Source organism: Cavia porcellus, unplaced genomic scaffold, assembly GCF_034190915.1.
Source record: "Cavia porcellus strain 051 isolate PalLab524CR breed Dunkin Hartley unplaced genomic scaffold, mCavPor4.1 scaffold_4, whole genome shotgun sequence".
NCBI lineage: Eukaryota > Metazoa > Chordata > Mammalia > Rodentia > Caviidae > Cavia > Cavia porcellus.
The window spans coordinates 97,319,928-97,342,479 of NW_026947487.1; the positions used below are offsets into that span (position 1 = coordinate 97,319,928).

General features: G+C 36.0%; 1 protein-coding gene across 3 annotated transcripts in view; it reads right to left on the bottom strand.

The window, feature by feature from the left end:
* Positions 1 to 22,552, bottom strand: part of Cdh11 (cadherin 11) — a 162,552-nt gene that overhangs the window by 6,744 nt on the left and 133,256 nt on the right. For all 3 annotated transcript variants that reach the window (XM_063247445.1, XM_003472044.5, XM_063247444.1), the window contains 3 exons: positions 15,009 to 15,145; positions 14,051 to 14,184; positions 13,681 to 13,798 (listed from right to left, as the gene is read on the bottom strand). In XM_063247445.1, the coding sequence (XP_063103515.1) occupies positions 13,681 to 13,798; positions 14,051 to 14,184; positions 15,009 to 15,145 (389 nt within the window). The remainder of the gene's footprint in view (positions 1 to 13,680; positions 13,799 to 14,050; positions 14,185 to 15,008; positions 15,146 to 22,552) is intronic.

Below are 22,552 nucleotides of genomic sequence, written 5' to 3' on the forward strand. Positions count from 1 at the left end.
ATATTATATAACAACAAAAATTTGATTATGCTCCATCAAATTGCACGTGTGTGCACACACACACACACACAGACACACACACATGCACAGATATCTTCTTGTGTGCTTGTTTGTTTGTAGATTGAGAAGCAGTAATTTAAACAGGAGGGGTGACACAGGCCTACAGTCCCAGCTTTCTGGGAGTCTGAAGCAGTGGTCTTACAATTTTGAGCCCAGCCTGGGCAAACCTGTGACTCAGTGAGATCCTGTCACGATACAAAAATAAAACAAAAAAAGAGGTTGGGGATATATCTTAGTGCAAGGCACTGGTTTCAATCCTCAGCACCACCAGCAATAGAAGAAAAAAAAAAACAAGAAGCAGTAGAATGCTTTCAACAACATCCTAGGAGGCCCCAAACTGCCAGGCTTTAAAATGGTTCAGCAACATAAATTTGTTTCTGTAATAAGAAACAATATCTTACACTCTAAAAATTAAATGTGCAGACATTAGGTTAAGGAAAATCTAGTGTATTCTCTGTGGGACCAAAAATGGCAGATTCAGCCTCATATAAGATGAGCAAACATTCTGAATACTGCAGTAGGTAAGGTGTGCATTTTCTCTGGCTTCATCGGGCCTTGCAGAGACAGATTTTCAGCCTTTCACTACCAGCACCTCAGTGGACAGAAGGCAAAACAGTTATCCTTCATTCCTATATTTTATGATTTCTGTATGGTTGGAATAATTTGCTCTTATTGCTAAAGAGAAGGGTAAACTTGCCAATTAAAATTTGGCCTGCTATATATTGTTTACTTTTCTAAATTAATCACTAAGCCACTCTCCTATATCAGCAGTTAAATTTACAAATTAAAATAAATGATTTCAAAATGTAAGTTTACTGTCTTCTTATTGTTTTATACTTAAGTAAGATTTTCATAAAATGTAACAATATCTTACCAACTTTACTGACCTGAAAAGTCATTAATCCCTTCACAAATAAAAATGAATATCAAACATTTTAGAAGAAAAGAAAATTAAATTTCATGGTCAAATGTAGCTCTGATATGAAAGACATCCACAGATTATTTATTTAGGTTTCTATTTGGTACTCAGTTACCGTGGTGTCACGAGTAAAGGGAATGTGAACAGAGAAGTTTTATTTCTGTAAACTGGTGGAAGTCATGATTTAAATCTATACTTCAATGAGCCAGCCATACACAGTTAGATCACAGCAGGCTGGCTTGTACATGAAGGTAATTGAAACTCACACATTAATGGAAAACGTGGGTCTGAGCACAGCACCAGCATGTGAACTCAAGATGCTTTATGTTCTGAGCAGCTGAGTCTTCTCAGACACTCTGAAGCTATGACATGAAAGCTCATCAGAGTGCCAGGCTGACTGAACCATTTAGAATCTCTGAGTGATAGATCAGTAGACTTTCACAGACTTCTTTAGAAATCTCTTCTAGCAAAACATGTTTCACATACAGACTTTAAGATGAACTCAAGAGCTGGGCAAGAGTTAGACTGAGGGTCCTTCTAGAAATAATAATTGGATGCTTTAGGATGATTACTCTTTTCCCCATCTAGAGCCTCATTTACTTATCTTTGAAAGGGGACCAGATTATATCAAGTGTGCCGAATGGAGTTGTTATTGGAATTAAATCATAAAAGACTCAAGTGTTTCCCTCTGTGCTGCGCTTCTAGAGGGCTCTGGGAATCCTTCCACAGAAATCTTAATACCCAGTGTTGACTCCTCCAGGCTTACAGAGCTGGTGGTAGATAGTCTTTTCTTACAGTCTGGCTTGACACTTAGATGATTTATGTTGCTTGAGTCAATAAAACATTTCCTCCTTCATCTAAGTAGCTCAACTACCAATGGAGTGTGAGCTTCTTTCAAAAGGAGCAATCATTCCTTAGATAAATGTGGTTATACACCCATTGCCATCACAGCCCTCTGGAAGCCTGAGGTAGGAAGATTGACAGTTCAAGTAAAGCTGGCATAACTTAATAATGCAGAGAGACTGACTCAAAATAAAAATATAAAAGGTCCAAAGATGCAGGTCAGTGCACAAGGCTCTGGTCTCCATTCCTAGTATTGAGAAAGGCTGGGGAGGAGGCATTCTTGAGCCTTTAGCATCATGGCCCACAGTAGTCTTTCTTGTGATCCACTCTGATCATTGATGATAAAACAGTCACTATGATCCGAAACAACTGAAAATCAAACTCAGACACACATGTGGAAAAAGAAACAGACTAATAACCATAATAAAACCTTTCTTCTGGGAAGGAGTCTTGCATCTTCACTTAAATTACAGATTGTTTTTCATCTACATTATGAAAAGTAACCAGTCATTTTGTCTTTGACAAGGTCTAATGCCTTCGATATTTACATGACTGAGATATAAGGATGACCCAAGGGGAAAAAAAAAAGACCAGTAAGGACACATTTTCAAGGAGGTGAAAGAGTGACTCTATGGTTAATAAGATAAGCCAGAAAACTTTCCATCAATTTAAAAGTTTCCTCCAAGAGATTTCTTAGACTCTTCTCCTATCTATACAAGGCTCTAACAACCCTTTGGGTATCCAGTCTTAGATACCCAAACAATTTTCTGTATGACTCTTCCATATCTAAGTTGCCTGGCTTTAGACATACTAAGTGATTATCCTGAGTTTCTTGGTTGTAATCTAAAATACTAATATTTGAAGGTTAAATTTATTTCCATTCATAAAGGTGCACAGCACAGTGCCAGTCTGTGAAGAGGTTCAGCAAATATTAATTTTTTCCTGGAAGCCATCCTCTTTGGGCAGTAGACTAATGAGGAAGAAAAACTTACTGGCAAGGAGAGGAAAATGAATTCTTGGAAAAGTTATCACAGCTTTGAATGTAATTTCCCATACAGAAGGGCTTACCATCCAGAGGTAAGAAACTAGTTCACACTCCTGAGTCCTGGGCAACATGTTTCCCAAGATAAGAAAATGTTTTTCAAGCCCTTTGGTTTTCATCTTGATACCCAGGGTTTTCATGCCAAGATACAAGAGTGTAACCAGGTCCAATGTTTTTCCACTTCGGCAAAAACTTGAAAAAGATCCCATTAATTACTAGTGTATGTCATGCACAAATTGTAGTATTTCTATTAGTGGAAAAGTATCTCAGGTTTCAAGCTTTCATGTCTGAAACCTGAACTCCTAATCATATGCTAGTTTTGCCTGTACACTTTTTCATTATAACAACAAAATACAGAAGTGTGTGATAATGATGGTCTCCATGGCACCAGTCTGGGAATACAAGTATAAGGATTATGATGATGATGCAGTCCAAGGAAGGGAAACATATAATTTGACACTAAAAGTAAAACTGTGATGAATGAGCTTCCCTTGATAGTTGGGATGCTCTAGTGCCAGGGTTGCATTTGGGAAAAAAAGCCATTAGAGGAAAATGGGCAATGTATGGGCTTAGTTTGAAAACTTGGAAGTGAGACAGCATGGAGCAAAGGGCACACATAGTCTACTGTCCTCATGATGGAGACAGAAACGCTTGACCTAAGCTAAGGAATCATTCACCCCAGCTGCCTCCCTGAAACATTTAGGATACCTTTTCCTTGACACCACTTTTCCTCTATGTATCTCCTTTCTGAAGGTGTACAGTCTGCTCTGTGTGACCTGCTCTGAGACCTTTTAGCCTGAAATTACTGGCCATGAGCCACAATTTTTGGAGGTTCTTTTCTTTAGACTAATGAAGACTGAAAAGTCTAGACAAACCCTTGCTACCAGGAAGATATTTTTGTGACTTTTGAGAGGAATCCATGTACTTTATATTGCTGTAGAACTGCAGGAAACAAAATAGATTCATCTATTGTAAGAATATCCCTCAAAAAAAAAAAAAAAAAAACTGCTCCGCACCTGAACACCATCAGTATCAGAATAATCATTTGATTGCATTCCTCTCAGCCCACTCTACTTTCCCTAGGAATGTGGCAAAAACTCTATAAAGATAAGAATACACACACACACACACACACACACACACACACACACATATATATATAATCTATATCTGTGCATATGTGTATGCATAGATGTATTATAGGTGAAACATGTATTTCTGCACATATGCTCCAAAAGTTTCAGTGAAGATTTAAGCTTCAGTGATTTCAGAAGAATATGTAGTATACAATTACAGAAAACATCATTTAAATAACTAATTATCCAGGATCCTTTTTAACTGGCATAAATTTGCAATTTGTGAAAAAATAAATTAAAATTTTTGAAGTATTTCAATGTTTGGCATCTTTGAACAGAAGGACTGAAATAATGGAAATTTTAAATAAGATTTTTTGAAGTTTGTAGCATGTACACTTACAGTGGTACTAGTGCTCAAAGATGAAGGTTTAGCTTGCATGCACATCTTTGTTTTCTTGCCTTTAGGAACACACTAAGGGCTGTCTCTCCATTTGCTGCAAATCATGTATATGTTGCACGGTTCACAGAAACATTTCACCACATACATTATGAAGTCACAAGAATGTCCATATAAGCCACCAGACAGTAACCTCTTTTGAGTGCACGAGTCTTGTTTCTCTCATCTTTTCACTGGTATTAGAGAATTTAATATTTTCCGTGTTAACAGAATGAATGGCTGCACACTACTCTTTTTAGTATATCTCACATCAATCTGAATATTCCTCAAAGCCACATTTTACTGATTCATTAGCTTGGAGTCAACTTCCAGTTTCCATCTTATCTGTTCCATCATTTCTGGATCTGAACTGAGCAATTCTGCCAATATCTATATCGCAAATACATGTCCTGGTGAATATTTACATTTTGTAATTATTATTACCATAGACTGAGTTAGAGTCAGACTTACAACAAGATTCTAATATTGACAAGCCTTATTGCATGTTATTTTCACATGTTATCCCAAGGAATTTTTCAAAGAATGTGCAGAAAATGCAATTTCACTTATTGTGAAGGAAATAAAAGAGAAAAAATAAATACATTTTTACAGTAATAGGTAAGATGTAAACAGAACTAGAGTTCAACTTTTCTGGGTTCATTGTGCTTATTTTACACACGGATCCTGAAATTATAATCGCATCACAAGTTGTTATGGTTTGTGTCTAGATAGCCCCCTAGAGCCTCATGTGGTCATAGGTGGGGCTTTTCAGATGTGGATAGATCTAGAGCGTGTGATTCTGTGATAAAGGATGCATGAGTAGTAAATGAGTCCATGGGTTAGTTTGGTATAGTTGCTGTGTGGATAAGGGGGAAGGCCCACGTAGGTGTCAGTGCTACCTACCCAACGGTGTGTGCACTGGATAAAATAAAAGTCAGAACTACTGTTGCTGCTGGCTGCTTGCTTCCTCACTATTGCACTGCTTTGCTGTTTTTCTGCCTTCTTCCCCCCATAAACTGTGTCTCTTTTGTGATGCCCAACTACCATGCCATCCTGCCTTGCATCCAGCCAACTATCACCTGGAGCCTCTACAAACTCTGAGCTAAACAGACCTTTCTTGCTTTTACTTTGTGTGTCATTTATTTTGTTTGAGCTACCAGGAAAGTCACTAAGAATCAAGTCAATTGAACTAGTTCCTTTGTATTAAATTTTGACACTATATTTGGTTAATTGGATAGGCTCCATCATGGCCTACAAATAGAACCAGAGTGATTTGATTATACATAAAAGAATACCTCTTAGAAACCTAATAATTTTATGAAAGACGGACTCACAAAGAACCAAAGGTATTCACTTAATACCACTCTCTCCACAGCATTTACAAACACACACACACACACACACACACACACACACACACACCCTTCAAAGCAATGTGAAAAATATAAAGCCAAATCTATTGTTTTCCTAATATTTTGAAATGAAACTAATGTGACAATGAAGCAAATTCTATAAGCTGAGGCTTAAAATACCTATGAAAAAAGTCTGTTTGACCCAAGATTCTAATATCTTCCAGTTTTATCCAGAAGTTACATATTACTGTACTTGACGAGCAGATATTTTGTTGTGCCACAGAGAAATGAGAAATACAAAAGGAATATATAGTAAGAATGTGCCTTTGTGCATGTTTGAAATTCAAGGATTTGTGGATGAAATTTCTCGGAGTGCAGTGTGTTGGTAGTGACACAATTTTCATTATTACATTGTATCATTTTTACAATCAACTTTCCCTTGACATTTGTTTAAAAATATTTTCCTTGGTAGAAGGTTTTCTCTCTCTCTCTCTCTCTCTCTCTCTCTCTCTCTCTCTCTCTCTGTCTGTCTCAGAGTAGAGAAAAGAAAAATGTAGTACATAAAGTAGTTGATTAACCTAAGTACAGTGACCAGCATTTCAGACAAATGTAGATACTCAGGGACTTTGCATGAGTTACTTAAATTAGTTTCCAGAGAGAATTTTGAAAGAAAAATACATCTGATCTTCTAAGACTGTTTGATTTTTTTTTCTGTGTGTTGAAGAGGAATTGGTTACCAGACAAACTGTGCTCTGCATGGAAAAAAAAAATACTATAGCAATAAATATCAGGCAGGAAAGGAACATAATTATTTACATAAGTGAAACGGCAGGGCATTAAAAGACATCTGCCATTTTGATCTGCCAACAAAGCATTTTCCATATTGGAACAATTAACAGGGAAAAATCTGTCCCACAAAAATCTGTTTGATTGTCTGAAAATTAGAGAAGTGAAAAATCAGAAGTGTATTTGGATGTTCTTTGGTTCTGCTCATAAAAATGTCCATAATTTATTATTTTAAAAAGTAGAAAGAAATAAATGGTTTATCCTGGGAGCAGTTGTCTTAACCATATTACTCAGTTAACCCTGATGTTTGTGCAACATTTCTTGCTTGGTGGTGGTGGTTGTTGTTTAAACTGTACAAATTTAACTCTGTATCAGAGTTCATTTGACCTGCAGCTTGACCTATCTTGGATTATACTTGCAAAATAACTGCATTTTCAGATTATGTCTTTTTGGCTCCATCTCTCTGGTACCCAATATAAATCTGTGGAAAAATAAGTAAATAAACAAATAAATGGACAGCATGGGTTGAATGATGAAGCATTAATTTCTTCAAAATATTCTTACACCAAAGGATGACTTATCCTTTTCAGTCTGAGGTTTACCACTATAATGATGAATCCCTGAAAAGTCCGAAGGATATAAAGTATTGCAAAGCATTTTCACATTCATTCTTTGACTTTTCAGTTCATGTATTCAGCCAAGCTATTTTGCTAAAATATTAAGATACTGGTCTCACCCAGCTCATACTCTTTTGGGAGACAAAGAACACAATGCATAATTAGCATGCAGCATAGTGAGAAGAATAATAGAATTAATGCTGTGTTTCTGAAATACAGAGAAAGCATTCATGATGACCTAAGATGCCTGGCAAAGCTTTACCTAAGAGTCATCTTCATCTAGATGGACGGGACAAAATATGTGGGAGAGCACATTTCAGGCAGAGCAAAACATTGAATATGACACACTTGGGAAAGTAGGCAAGGGTTCAAGTCTCTGTACCTTAAGGTATAAATTAAGGAGAAAAGGAAACGCTAGAGCCAAGTGCAATTGGGGTAGATCATGGAATATTTTACACACGTGGCTGTGAAATTTCAGTAAATTCTGTAGGAAAAGGAGAGCAAAAGAAGAATTTTAAAAAGAAGAGGAGATACGATAAGGGATAAGGTATGTTACTACTTAAGTAGATAAGACTGGAGTCAGGCAGACCTATTTGGAGACAACCACATAGTCAGCTCCTCTGCATGTCATTCTTTATGGCCACTTGCCCTACTATGGATCATGACTGTCTCCCAAGGCCTGTGGAATGAGGGCTTGATCCTTAGCTTGGCACTGTGGAGAATGGAGGACCTTTAGAACTCCAGGTCTGGAAGGGGGTAGTCAGGTTACAGTGGGTGTACTCTGAAGTGCTCTGGGGAATACTCATCTCTCCTCTTTTTTTTCCTTATCCTGGGCACCCTGAGGGGAACAGCTTTGCTGCACCACATGCCCTCTACCTAAATGTCCAGCCTTATCACAGGCACCACAGCAACAGGCCAGCTAAGCCTAAACTGAAACCTACACACATGTGAACCAAAATAAAACCTTCCTTTTTTAAAGTTGATTACGTCAGGTGCTTTGTTATAGCAGCAGAAAGATGAATAACAACTATCAATATGAGGTATGCTTTTGCAAGAAAACTGATTTTCCTCAGTGTGCTTCTAAAAACTCCCTTGAAGTCAGAGACCGCATATAACAGTTTATCTTTTCGTGAAAAGGGAAGGTAAATAGAGATTGTAATGGAGCAATTAGAAATATGTACTGTTCAGTAAAAGCCTCACTGACACTAAGTGCTGAAGAGACATCATTAGAGAAGAAGGTCAAATAAAGTAGAGGATTCTACACAGAGGCCAAAAAGTTTCTAGGAAAAGTCTCCAGTGTTTTGCTATTGTTATAACAGAAACCCAACCTAAACTCTTTATGTTTCACTGCATTGCTTAAATTATAAAACTATCTTGTTTACTCTTCAATTTATTTATTTTAAATTGTGAGGTGGAGTCTTTATTACATTGAACCCTAAATCTTGGGTTCAATCTTTCTGCTTCACCATCTTGAGGAGCTGACATTACAGAGGCATGCCCCTGAAGTAAGCTCAAAACAATGTTCTAATAAGCAAGTAACCATATGGTTTGAAAAAACTCCAATTTTCATGGACTTAGCCTATTGCCACGCAAGCAGCCTTCAGGCTTTGGCATCCTGAGATGTATTCCAATCGTATGCTCAGCATTTGGTATTTCTGGGCCTTTACTGTTCAAAATACCAGCTCCACTCATGAGTTAAAAGTGGTACAGAACTTGGTAATTTTTCATAAAATAATATCAGGATTAACTATGTGTAAAATATTCAACTATTACTATGAAAATTGTTCCTTTTTTAGAGGTACAGAGCAGAATCAAGCATTTATTCTCTAAGCCTTGCGCTTTCCCCTACACTTCATCAAATGTTGATTGTTTAGAAGAACAGGTTAGAAAATTACGGCTGTGAGGTTCAATACTATAATTTTTCAATTTAATTATTTTATTCAATCATACACATGTTTATGGATGAGTAAAGCAAGTGATAGCAATGATACAAGGAACAGGGGACAGGAATTAGGATCATTCTATTAATACAAGGTACTCAAAATACTCATTAAGCGGTATGGTGTTATTTGAAAGGGCACTTGGGTTGATTGCAATTGTAATAATTTAAACTCTAAGGTAAAGATTTAAAAAGAAAAAAAGAGCACAATTTATATGCTGAGCAAGGAAAGACAATAGTATCAGATAAAATGTTCAATTCAAACTACAAAAGCCAAAAACTATAACTAAAATCTTCATTCACAGTAGCACCCAAAATCTAAAACTAACCATAAACTTAGTAAAAAATACATAAAACAAAAATGAAGCTGCAACACAGCACAACAAAAGAGAACTGACTCAAGAGAAAGAAAGGACAGGCTTCTGAATAGAGAGAGTATTTAAAAATTTTTAGATCTTAAATTAATCTATACACTACTTTACAGATAGTATTATAAATTAGTATAATATTTAATATGGAATTTTAATCTACTGATTCTATTCAAGGAATTTATCTTACAAGAATAATTAGATATGTACCTGGAAAAGATGTTTTGAAACAGTGTGCAGTACCTGTACACAAAAGTGGGATGATACCGTACAACAAATGTTAGAAAGATAATTAGAAAGAATTCGCATGAATACGTTGATGTAGAAAAATGTATATCATACACTCAGTAGCAAAAGACTGGACCTATACTTGATAATTGCATCTTTTTTAGAAAAAAAAGAAAAGTGAAAAAGAACTTAATAGTATACAAAATATCAGTGATTACTTTTGGGTAATATATTTTGAGTTATTTTATTATTTTAAATCTTATTTCTTCTTGTTTGTGCTTTCCAATTTTACTACGATGGCTATGTATTAATTACACATTAGAAAAAATTACAAAAGTCTTGCAAATATATTTTGCTGCACTTATGTGGCTGTCATTAAAATGGAAACTGAAGTAACTTTTTTTTTGTTTACACCTTCCTTGGAACCTTAGACTAGTGAACTGAATTACAGACTTTTCTTTTCAGATGATTGCTATTATCTGTGAGTAAACAAAGACCTTTTGAAAAGTAAAAAGCAAGAACAAAAACATGAACTTCATGTTCATTTTATAAAATGTAACACATACCAGTAAGTAACCTCCAAACACCCAAATTTAGTTTTTTAACTTATTGGTACCATGACCTTAAAAAAGTCACTGACCATTCTATGCCATCTTCTTGCTTTATTTGAAATACAAATAAAAATATATAATATATTCAGTTTAAAAGAATGTTTCTAAAACCAGGTGAAACAAAGGGTCTTCAATTTTTTTTGTTTTGTTTTGTTTTTGTTATTAAGTCAGTAAGGAGCTAGAAAGACAAGAGATATTAACCTTAGACTTTTTGTTTTTGTGTTTTCTTCCCTCTTGTACTTTTCTTGTCTATTACACATTTCTGGTGTTTTTAGAGCTGTCATAAGCCTGATATTTTCAAAGTAAATGCATCTTAAACCCTAGGAGGACAAGCTGCCCAAACAACATCATTCCTGTTATTAATAGTCCAAAATAGACTTAAACATTGAAGACTCGTTCAGTGGTCCCTTTCTGACTACCCACAGAGTCGGCTTTGAGGCTCCAGCTGTAGCATGGCACAAGATAAAATGAAATAAAAGGCTTACATGTATTAAGATGCTTTTCCCTTTTGCATTTCTAAAGATGCCAAATGCTTATGCCCAGTTTAGGCAAACACAATAGTGATTATTTACATGGCATAAAGGAGGTAAACACTCAAGAAGAAAGTAACTTGATGCTTTTACTCAGCATGATATAAACCATTATCTCATGTTTTCTATGGAAAACAGTCTCAGCCTAGAAATTTGGTAGCTCAGTAGGCTATTAATAGCATGTGGAATGTGATTACTCCTTTTGGATTACTTCAATATGTAATTACTTTTAGGAGCTGGCAGAAAGAAACTCTATTAAATGATAATTATAGGACTGTATTTGCTTTAAGGTTTGTAATAGCTCTAAACATGGGAGTTTTCATTAACTGTTTGCCATAGTTAATAAAGTAATTTTTCTTAAAAAGTAGCAATTCTCTGCTAAACTGGTAGCTCAATAGTACAGTTAGTCTCCTACAGAAAAGGTGGAGGAAATGGACAGGGTAGACAGTTAGCTTTTCCTAGGTGATATAATCTCCAAGAAAATGCAGATGACATTCGAGAAGTACTACGACAAATACGCCCTGCACAATAGGACTTAATGTAATGTTTATAAAGATAACAGTAACCCAACATGATACACATATAAAAAGGCCAGGGCAGGTGGTGGAGAAGTGGGCACAGAGAGTAAAGCCTGAAAGAGCTGGCTGTTTGCATAAGGCATCTCATGATAATCGGGGATCCTGGCTGGCCTGGAGTCAGGAACTAGATGTCAAAGATAAGTTGGGGCAACATCAACCCACACAGAAAAACTGAATCACAGATATTTCAGAAAACAGCCTGGGCAGCACAGCGAGACACTGTCTCAGTTAATTTCTTAAAATAAGAGTCCATAAAAAGCAGCACAGAAAGCGTGTGAGATCATCAGAATTTTCTGGATAACTAAGCAATCCTCCTCATTGATCAAGTTGAACTCACTATGAAATATGTTCTAAGAAGCGTTTCTTCATCATAAAACTGACACAAACTGATGCTGGAAAAATAGAGTAAATTGCCAATCTCAGGTAGAGCTGAAAACTAATTTGAGGTGATAGAATATTCTAAGAGTGGCGGCAGAGACTTTTATTAACCCAAGTGCACACGTACCTTAGAAAGCTTTATGAAAACTCTATTCATGTTACCTATTTCAGTTCAGATAATTACACATTCATTAAATGCTGAGCACGTGTCGGACTCTTTCCATTTTGGGAAAACCTATCATTACAAAAGAAAATTCCTCCATTACATCTGAGTAACCCCCAAAGTGTGTGCAGGAGTGCTGTGTGTTCCCATTTAGCTTAGTGCTCGGCAGAATCATCATTTTAAAGGGCTTGCATCACCTGTTCACATGAACCAATTCAACAAGGAAAAGAAAATTCCTAGCTTGAGTGTGAAACTAAAGAATGATAAATAACATTTCTGTCTCAAAATGATGGAAATAATTTATGAGGCACACCATGAGTTGTTCTCCAAGGCTGCTTTTAAAACACGTGTCTCTGCACGTACAACTTCCTTCTCACCTTGGTGCTTAAGAGCAAGTTCACAGGGGAAAGCAATGCGCCTGGAGAGAAAAGTCTCTGTCATGAAACTTAGGACATTTTAACTGTCTCATTTGCTATGTATTTGATTTATAAGGCCCATGATTAAAAGCTCAAATCAGTTCAAGAAATTTAAAAGAAGTGGGACAAATCATATTCTTTCAAAATTCAAGTAGCTTAGGGTGCACTTGTCTGCTTTAATCAATCTGACAAGGAATTTAAGGGAATGGCCTGGCAACAAATAAGTGCCTGGGCTTAAAACTCAGCTCTAAATTCTATTTTATTGAATAATTTTAGGAAAGTTAAGACATAGTTCTGTGCATCACTTTCTCATCTGTAAAACGGAACTACCAATAATGCCTACCTCTAGTGTGAAGAGAATTAAGGGAACAGAAGAGTGAAGGTCTTGACATGGTGCTTGGAACAAAACTATTGCATAATGGTGTTGACGACAGTGATGCCAGTGAGGAGAGAAAGCGTAACATTTGCTTTGTTAAAGATCTTGCCCAATCACCCAGAAAGCAACCTTGGGCATTTGGAACTAAAGAAAACTTCCATGTTCACAGCTGCCACCTTTCACTCGTATGCTACACAATGCCACTGGCTCCCTTCTTTCACAGATCTGTATCGTCCAGGTTTATATGCACAGTGTTCATTAAGAAGTAACACTGAGAGAAAACCAGCCTGGCTGAGTTGAAAAGTTTATGTTTTTTCCCAGGCCTTGCCACCAACTTTCCACAGGGTCTGTAACATCTGTGCACAACAATATCATCTTCTACTATTAATAACCTACAAATCTAGATCTCACTTGAATGACACAATGAGATACAACAATCATGTCACATTTTGCTATATTTCCAGTGAACAAACTGCTGCATCCCAGTCCTTCACTTTTAAGTAGCAAGCTCTATATCCATCTAGACTACATTATAACTGTACTTTGGCGAGGAAGGCTTGTGCTTGAAAGATTATATTGCCTTGCAAAGCTGAACTAATCTCTTTTAATGTTTTACTTGATATCAATATTCATAAAGCCATACTTCTCCCCAAGGGTTTATCAACCTCTTAAAAAATGGAGTTGTTTGCATATTGACCCTGTAAGCTTCCCCATTTGGCATTCCCACTGCTTCGTGAATATCAAAACCAATAAAAAAGGAACATAAAATTAGACTCACTTGTTCATATGCATCAAATGAGCCCATGTGTCAAAACAGAGGTGGCGTTATTATTTCTTGTTTGTGCTTCAACAGGAAAGCATTATTAAGATTAGTGAAAATATTTGTGCTGTGTAATATAAAAGCCATTTGTTTTCCACTTCTTCTTCTCCGAATGAGAATGAATAGAAACCTGAGTACAAACCTCTGTTGTCTCTGACTGTGAAATTTGGATTGTGAATGATTTCAGGGGGTAGGCTGAAGATAAATCTTGGTCCATTGGCAGTGTCATCCTTGTCTTCTGCGCTAATTGTAACAATTGGCTGAAAGATAAAGGTGGTCTGCAAATAAATCATGATGTCATTGGCGTATCATTTATTCAAAACTACCTGGATAGTTAAATGCCAGGTTTTAATTAGAGAATATAGCTTCAGAGCAAAACCAGGTCTAGAAAATCTCCTTGAGCAACAGAAAGATACTTAATCCCCTCCTCAAAATACTTCCTCCCCTCCTCAAAAACAAATTCTACTCATCAATTTCTTGCATTTCACCAGAGAAAGAGAGAGCAGCATTACCTGGTTGGAAAGGGGTTTGATCTGATCACTCTCACAGATGAAGCCTTCATAGGGGGCAGCAAACTTGGGAGCATTATCATTGACATCAAGCACTCTAATGGCCACTGGGACTTTGGTTTCCTGATGTCGGTTGTCTGAGAAGAGAGAATGCAGACAGTAAACAAATACCAGGTAAAAACTACACATTTCTCCCTATTCACTCTTGGGAAAGAGTAAGCTTTAACCTACTCTTCCAGGCAGTTCAGGGAAACGCATTATTGGCACAAAGTCCATCTAGGAGCTAAAGTATGTTCAATTTAGTGGAAGAAAGATGACATGAATAAATGTCAACTAGAGCAGTAAGAACTAAATCACTCATCCACTTCTGCTGACAACGATGGTGAACTTGCTTTTTGAACACTAATAATAGAACCTGGACATTCTGGAACCAACTCTGTCACAGTGGTTCTCAAAATAGGACCCTTACAGGAGCATCAAAACTATCTGGGAATGAGATGGACATACAAAGTATTGGGACAGATGTCAGATCTACTGAATCAGAGATACCAGCATGGAGTCCAGAAATACTGGTTATGTTAAGCTATGTATGAGATAAATGGAGGGCTTAGTGCATGATTAAGTTTGAGAAATACTGCTCTACAAGTAAATAAAAATCTGCAGCTCTCGCCTCTATAGCTTTTGCTTTGAGTATAACAGGATTTTAAACTGCTGAGGGCTATCAGCTATCTTGCCAAGTCCGTATCGAATTCTGCCAAAGAAAATGAAATTATCGCTATTTGCCTTTGTATTCCTAAATGTCTGAACATAAATTTCAAATATAAAACAAAAACAAACAACCAAAAAGTTCTTGAGACTTTAAAGAAATCCCTCTTAACTATTTGGTTTCCCAGAATATAGAAAAAGTCTGAAGGATTACTATTTGGTAAAGTAAAATCAAAACCCTTAGGAGAAGACTTACGGATTTCTGCTGCAAAGACAGAGATGTTGAGCCAGGCGGTTTCTTCTCTATCCAGAGGTTTTGTAGTTTTAATAAAACCATCCTCTAGATTAATAGTGAAAAACCTGTCGAGGTCAGTGTGACGATCAATTGAATACCTAAGCCGAATGCAAATGAGGCAATTAGACCAAGATATTCAGAGCAGTTTAATATCTGAGTACTTTCTCTATGCTATATTTAAAGCAACTTTTTCAGCGAATTGCTGGAGCTCAGTTTTCTTTTTAATCAAATTTACTTTTCAACTTTATCCATGAATCTTTTATAGGAATCATTTTGCAACATAGGAATACTTTCTTCAGTACAATGAATGAAAAAACTGTTTAGCATATTTGATTGAGAAGTATAATAATGTGTTGCATATTTCTCCATATTTACTACAGTCACCCACATCTGAATATTTATGAAATTGCGTTTGGGACGTGAGTTTGCCTTGCTCCCAAACTACTCAGAAAGTCACAAATATACTAAAGCTTTGCCAAGTTTTTGCATATGAAGCATTAAATAGTTTCAAGTTTATTTAAATTCATCATCAAAGATTATTTATAAACCAGAAATTCAGTTTTCTCTCTATATGAAGAAAAACATTAGCTGTATTTTCAGTGAGTCTCTTTAGTTTGATAAGTTACACTGATACTCAAGTAACTTGATTCTGAATTCCAGTGTCAGTACACCAATCAGCACTGGCCCTGAATTTGCAGGTCATTCTTTCTAGACTTTACTGATTACACATTATACCTAACAACACAACTGGAACACAACAATACTCCGGGGCATTAGAAAGTTTATCTTTTCCTAACAAAAGACAAAATTTTCTAGAATATTACTGGGGTATATGTATAGCAGTGTTAAATGGGAGATGGTGAAGGAAGAATGGCTTATATGGAGGTACAGCAAGGTAAAGCCACCTGCTCAGAGACTCAGAGTTGGTAAGTATTGCAGCTTTAGTTTTAATTTTTTGTTGAGCTCTAAAACCCTTTCCCTTTTCACTACACCCTACCATTACCCAGATGGAAAGCAAGAAAGATGGGTTGTGTTAATTTGTTAGAGTGCTGAGCTTCATAATTGACTGGCTTCGTGCTCCTAGAGATCATAACTGGGTTTTGCTCAGCCAAACACCTATGTCTTACAAAACTCATGTAGTTTGATTATTGATGATCAAAAATTAAAGACTATGAGAGGTAGAAAAGACCATGGGTATCATAGGATTTACTCTTTTATATTAAAAAGATGACATTTACAAATGTCCTATCTCTAGTTTCTAAATGAGTCAAAGTTGAAGCTGAGATCATCCAACTCTAAACAGCATTCTTTAGTAATAGAATAGACTAGAAATAGAATAGGAATAGAAAAGATAGGCTACCCACTAAGCAGTATAGAAAACAGTGTACTTCACAGTGTACCAAACAAGAGCTCATCCATGAAGACCTTTGACTTTCAAACGTTCTCATGGAATTTAATGATGAACCTCCTTCCCCACTGGTAACACTAAATATGGTCATACGTCTCATAAATGTGAGCAGTGACTCCAGTTCTCATCAGCAAGCACTGTGTGAGAAAATTTTAGACATATTTCCTGCACCAGGGAACTTAATATTGAAAGGAACATAGTAAGTAAAGACATTGTTTAATATTGAAGAGCTTGGGTTTTGCTTTTGGAAAATCCTAGATACAATCATAATCCACCAAATATAAACTGAATGATATACCACTGGGGAAATCCATTGGTATCTTTGAACTTAGGTTTCATCTTTTAAACTGGAATGTTAACAGTATTATTGCCTTATGTTTTCTTGGGTGTATTGTCTCAGCACATTTACCTTTTAAACTGGAACATTAATAATGCCCAGTTCTCATCTTTAAAAATTACATGAAATTGCAGATGTGTAAGATACATTCTCATGCTTCACACGCAAGCGGAAACACAACCAGCAAGAGTTGCTATTGTTTGCATTGTTGCTGGAACTGTTACGAGGACAGATTCCATAAGCTCTCAAAAATCAGAGCAGGACCATCCTACAGCCACTGAGAAATTATGGAGGGCTTTTAAAATGTAGAAGCAAATAAGTGACAGCCAGCCATCTAGATGTTAATGAGGTAAGTTAAGGAAGATGACCTCTGCAAGAGAGAGTAAAGAAAGAAAAGAGAAAAGTTTAGGCTATGATAAGGAAGGTGACTAAGATTTTGGAGTGACTGATAGAATCAGTAGCACCCAATGCATATTTTGCTCTTTGAAGGAGACTGGGAAACTTGCACATGGCTTCCAACCTGAGTGCTTGAAAGGGAGATATTAAGGGAGACAATAAGAATTCAGCAGAAAAGAGGGGCTGAAATTAACAAAGGCTGCCTGCGATACTATGAGAGCAAAATTCTGTGGTAGGCAGAATTTAATTAGCTGTTTGTAATTTTTAAGTATGTCACAATAAGTGTAAGCTCAAATTATCTTTTGAATTAATGGGTAAGACAGTGAAGGAAAAGGAATTTGGTAAAAATACGTAACAGACGCTAAGATAAGTACAGAATTAGAATCAGGGAGAAAAATCTTCCTAGAGGCAGAGAACATAGGGTATCAACCAAATCTAATCATAGCATGAAAGAAAATCCTGTAAGTTAGTGGTCATAAGAAGAGAAAGGTCAAAATAAGTCAAAAAGCTGAACCTTAGGGAGTCCTCAGTGCCTGAACAATGATCAAAGACACCAGATACGTATTTTCTGAGGCATAAATAAATGAGTGCCGAGAAAGCTAAGACAAGTACTTATTTCAGGGAGATAATACTAAACAAAAATATGTCTAATGCTGCAGAAGCTGAGAAAATGAAAAGATCTGAAAAGGTCCAAATAGCCAAAAGCTTAACTAGTACTGAAAGGTCTTGCCTATGTGCCCCAGTTCACAAATCCTCTTAAAGATGAAAAGAGAGCCAGGAAATTAGACTGTGAGGATAGCAAGCCCTCTGAATAAAAAAAACTAGAATGTTCCTTCATAAACTGTCTGACAATTCTAAAATCAGAATCCAAAGTTGATGAGGTGAGAGGTTGGCTCAGGTTCAATATTGAGCACCTTGGATAATTATCGATATGGAAATTGCTTACATGCACAGAATAGCTACCACTGAGAACGCAACCCCAATCACCAAGTGCAGATGTGACTCCTTGGAGACAATGAAGTGCACGGGAAATGAAGAGCTGTTTCCTGTGTTTTTGTTTCATTGTCATTCTAAAATAACCAATGCAACTCAGTATTTGAAATCAAAGATAACTCATCTAAAATTCATATCATGAACATTTTTAAACATAGTATGAAGGTGTTACAAGGATTCCCAGACTTTATTTAATGTATCTTCCTGCGTAGAAAGAGCACAACAAACTTTCTGGGTAAATCTCGCTATTCATGACCAATGGATAAAAGTAAAAAGCTCAGAAATGTCTCAGGCAAACTTTCATAAAATCTAGCCTCCAACACTTGCTGTTTGACTTTAAGAAGTCATATCATCCCTAAAATCATGGGAATGTCATCTCTTGGTTCATGGATCAGTCATGGACTTAAAAGATGGCCAAGAATATTAACTGAAATAATTCGTGAAACATGGTTTGGTACTAAAAAGGTATTTTGAAAATGGTAACTCATTTCTCTAAAAGAATGATGTTCAAAAATCCGACACATTGCTTTAAACTGCTTCAGCTATCATATTCTCGGATATAAATGGATAAACTTCACTGTCTACGGTAAATGTTTTCGTGTTCACATCCCTTTCCTTTTTATTGCTTCTGCTTCATTATAGGTAGGTAGATGGATAGAGAGTCCACCAAAAACATACATACACATTTCCAAAAACAACAACAAAAATAAAACTAATATGATGTTTATTTAACAGATGCTGTCCTCATATGAGAGACCCTGGAGGATGACATGTATCGCAGAATACCCACTACCCCACCGGCCCTTAGAGAAGAAATTGAAAATGCGTGTGTAGAAATCACAGAGACCGAGATTAGCCAAGCAGCTGTTCACTGTATTAATAATGGCCATCACTGTGAATGCTGTCTGTAATTGTAGAGACCAAAGCTAGCTTGTATTATTCTCATTATGGCTCAATAAATTTACCATTAAAATACAGTCATACAAGTTTTTCTTTTACTGGTGTGTATACTTTTGTCTGTCTCTCTCTTTCTCTTTCTTTCTTTTTCTCACTCTCTGTTTCTTCTTCTCTCTCTCCACACACACACACACACACACACACACATATATATGTTTTTGAGCACAGTGATGTTTCCATAAATATATACATTATACAATCAAAGAATAGTTATTATCATAAACTTCACCTTGAATATTTATCAATACTTGGTGATAAAAGTATTCAAAACCCTTTCTTCTAGTTGTGTAAAATAGACAGTACTTTATTTATTTATTTATTTATTTATTTAGGTATTGGTATCAGGGATTGAACTCACAACCTTGTGTTTCCCAGACAGGCACTTATGCCACTGAGCTTAATCCCAGCCCTAGATGTACCTTATTATTAACAACTGTCATAATCACTGCACTGTGCCATAGACCAGTGGTCTATGGCACTGGCACTTGTTCCTCCTAATTTTAACATAATTCCCATTAGATATGCTCATCCCGTGTTCCCTTTTCTCTATTCTTCCCAGCCTCTGGTATTTTCAATTTTTATGCTATCAACTCTTTAAAAGATTCTAGTTATTTAATATCTGTTCTTTTGCTAGCGTATTTCTCTCTGTGTTGATCCACATTGTTTGCAATTGAAAACTGATATGATTTCATGCTTTGCTATGGCGAAAAAGCATTTCATTGTGTCCATATATCACGCTTATTTATTTATTCATAGATATTTAGGTTGATTCCATATCTTGGCTATCATGAATAGTACTTTACGAAACGTGGGACCAGAGATTTCTTATCTACTTGCTGATTTCATTTCCTTTGCATATATAACTGACAGTAGGATTTTAGAATCATATTTTTTTTGATTCTCCACAATGGATATACTGATATACATTCCTACCAAAAATACATCAGGATTTCCCTTAGTCCACATCTTTTCTAGCATTTGTATTTTGTTGTTTTTGTTTTAGGGGAAGGAGCTTGTTAATAACAGCCAATCTAACTGGAAGGAGGTAAAATTTCACTGAGGTTTTGCATTGCATTTCCCCTGATAGTTAATGATAGCAAACATTTTTTCACAAAACTGATAGCCATTTGCCCATCTTCACTGGAGAAATGTCTACTCAAATTTTTATAAGTATCTCCCTTGTAAAGTACACTGGGCATCTTGATATATGCTCACCGAGGGTTTCTGAATACATTTCTAAATGAGTTCATCACTTATATATCTTTTACAGTAAAAAATGTGAATTTGAATTTCAAAGTCAAATTTAGTGTCATTTCAATTATTCATTCCTTAAATATTTATCAGACATCCCCTCTGGCTTGTATTATATTTACCAGAAGGATACAGACATGAAATAGAACAGATGTCAGAAAACATGTTGAAGACTAGTATATAGATTACAGTGTGCAGAATGTAATGGTTCTGTACTCAAACTACTCAATTCTGCCCTCTAGCATGAAAGATGAAAGCAGTTACAGAAAACATACACAGAATTAGTGTGGCTATCTTCCTAAAACCTATATGAACAAAAGTAGGTGCTGAGTCAAAGTGGGAGGACTTGTAGCTCCTGCCTTCAAAATGTACTACAATGCTATGGTAATATTTGGAATGGCAAATGCATAATGTCAATGAAATAAAAGAAAGTCCAGAGATAAATACATAGGTCTATGGTCAGTTTTCAAGAAGTATATCAAGACAGTTCATTTGAGAAAGAACATTCAATAAATGGCATGGATAAGTTGAATATTCACATAGAAAACAATAAATCTGGGACTTTAACTCATAACATTTTCAAACATTAATTTAAAATGGATCAAAGACTTAAATATAAGAGCTAAAACTATCCATTTTCACAAAGGAAAATATGGTATAAATATCCATGACTTTATAGTAGGAAATATTGTGACACATAAATTCAAGGGCAACCAAAAGGGGAAAAAATGAACCTCATCAAAATTGAAAACTTCTGTATCTCAAAATATATAGTCAAGAAAGTAAAGAGATAACTGAGAAGGAAAGAAAACATTAGCAAGTTATATGTCTGATAAAGCTTTAGTACATACAGCATTGAAAAAATATGAGTAGAAATTTTCCCTAGAAAGACAAATCAATGGCCAATAAAAGCACCTGGAAAGATGCTCAATATCTGTTGTCAATAGAGAACATACAAGTCAAAGTCACAGGGGAATATGATTTTGTACCCACAAGGACAGTTAAATAAAAAAATCACAAGCAATAACAGGTGTTGATGAGGACGTGGGGAAATTAGAAGCCTCACAGATTGCTGATATGAGTGTAAAATGGTGCAATAATTGTGAAAAGCTTTTTAGTGAGTCCTCAGGTAGTTAAACAGAGTTACTGTATGAGCCCGCAATTCCGTTTCTCAGAGGTGAAATTCAAAAAAAGTACTTTTTATATAAAAAGCATATATATATATAACATATATACAAATATTGTACATAAATCTTCATAGCAACATCAGTTCTAGTATTCAAAAGTGGAAAAAAACAATATTCATACAACTGAGCATGGATTAATAAAACACCATTTATCCCTACAATGGCATATGATTTAGTAATAAAAAACAATGAATTACACATACATTCTATAACACAATTAAACTCAATGGATACTAAATGGAAAAATGCAACTATATAAGACCACATATCATATTATTCCAATTATATGAAATGTCTGAAATAAAAGAATGTACAGAATAAACTAGAGGTTACTGAGACTATTTGTTTCTGTTTTGGAGTGATGAAAAGGCTCAGGAAGTAAGCAACTACGATGTTGAGCCACCTTGTAAAATACACTAAAAGCCAAAGAATCATGCACCTTACAAGGGAACACATTGTGCTTTATGATATGCAAATTTTCAGGGATGGAACAGAAAGACAAAGAATAGGGAAGAGAGAAGGAAAGAAAGAAGAAGAAAAGAAAGAGAGAGAAGGAAGGAAGGAAAGTAAGTAAGACGTGGGTAGATCTGGTGTGCAGTCTGCAGATTTCTCACTCCTTAATTAGAAAGACTCATCCCAGTTCTCTGACTGTGTGCCTTTGAGGACAACACACAGTGTAAGATCTCACTATGATGTAATGTGGAAAGTGATGGGAGATGACAACGAATGGGAAGGACGTGTGATCCGTTTATAGGAAGTCCTAGAAGAATTTGCAGAAGATGGGTTTCCAAAATGAGGGGAGACAGAATGAGCACAGTATAGCAAGTTGAAAATTCAGAGTGAAACTATAAGGAAGAGAACACAAATGGCAGGACTAGAAGAAAGGAGAATGCTCCTGAGAATGGTACTGAATGGCTGTGAAGATCCCCACACTAAATAAAACAATCTGGATTATTGTGGATGTGACAGGTAACAA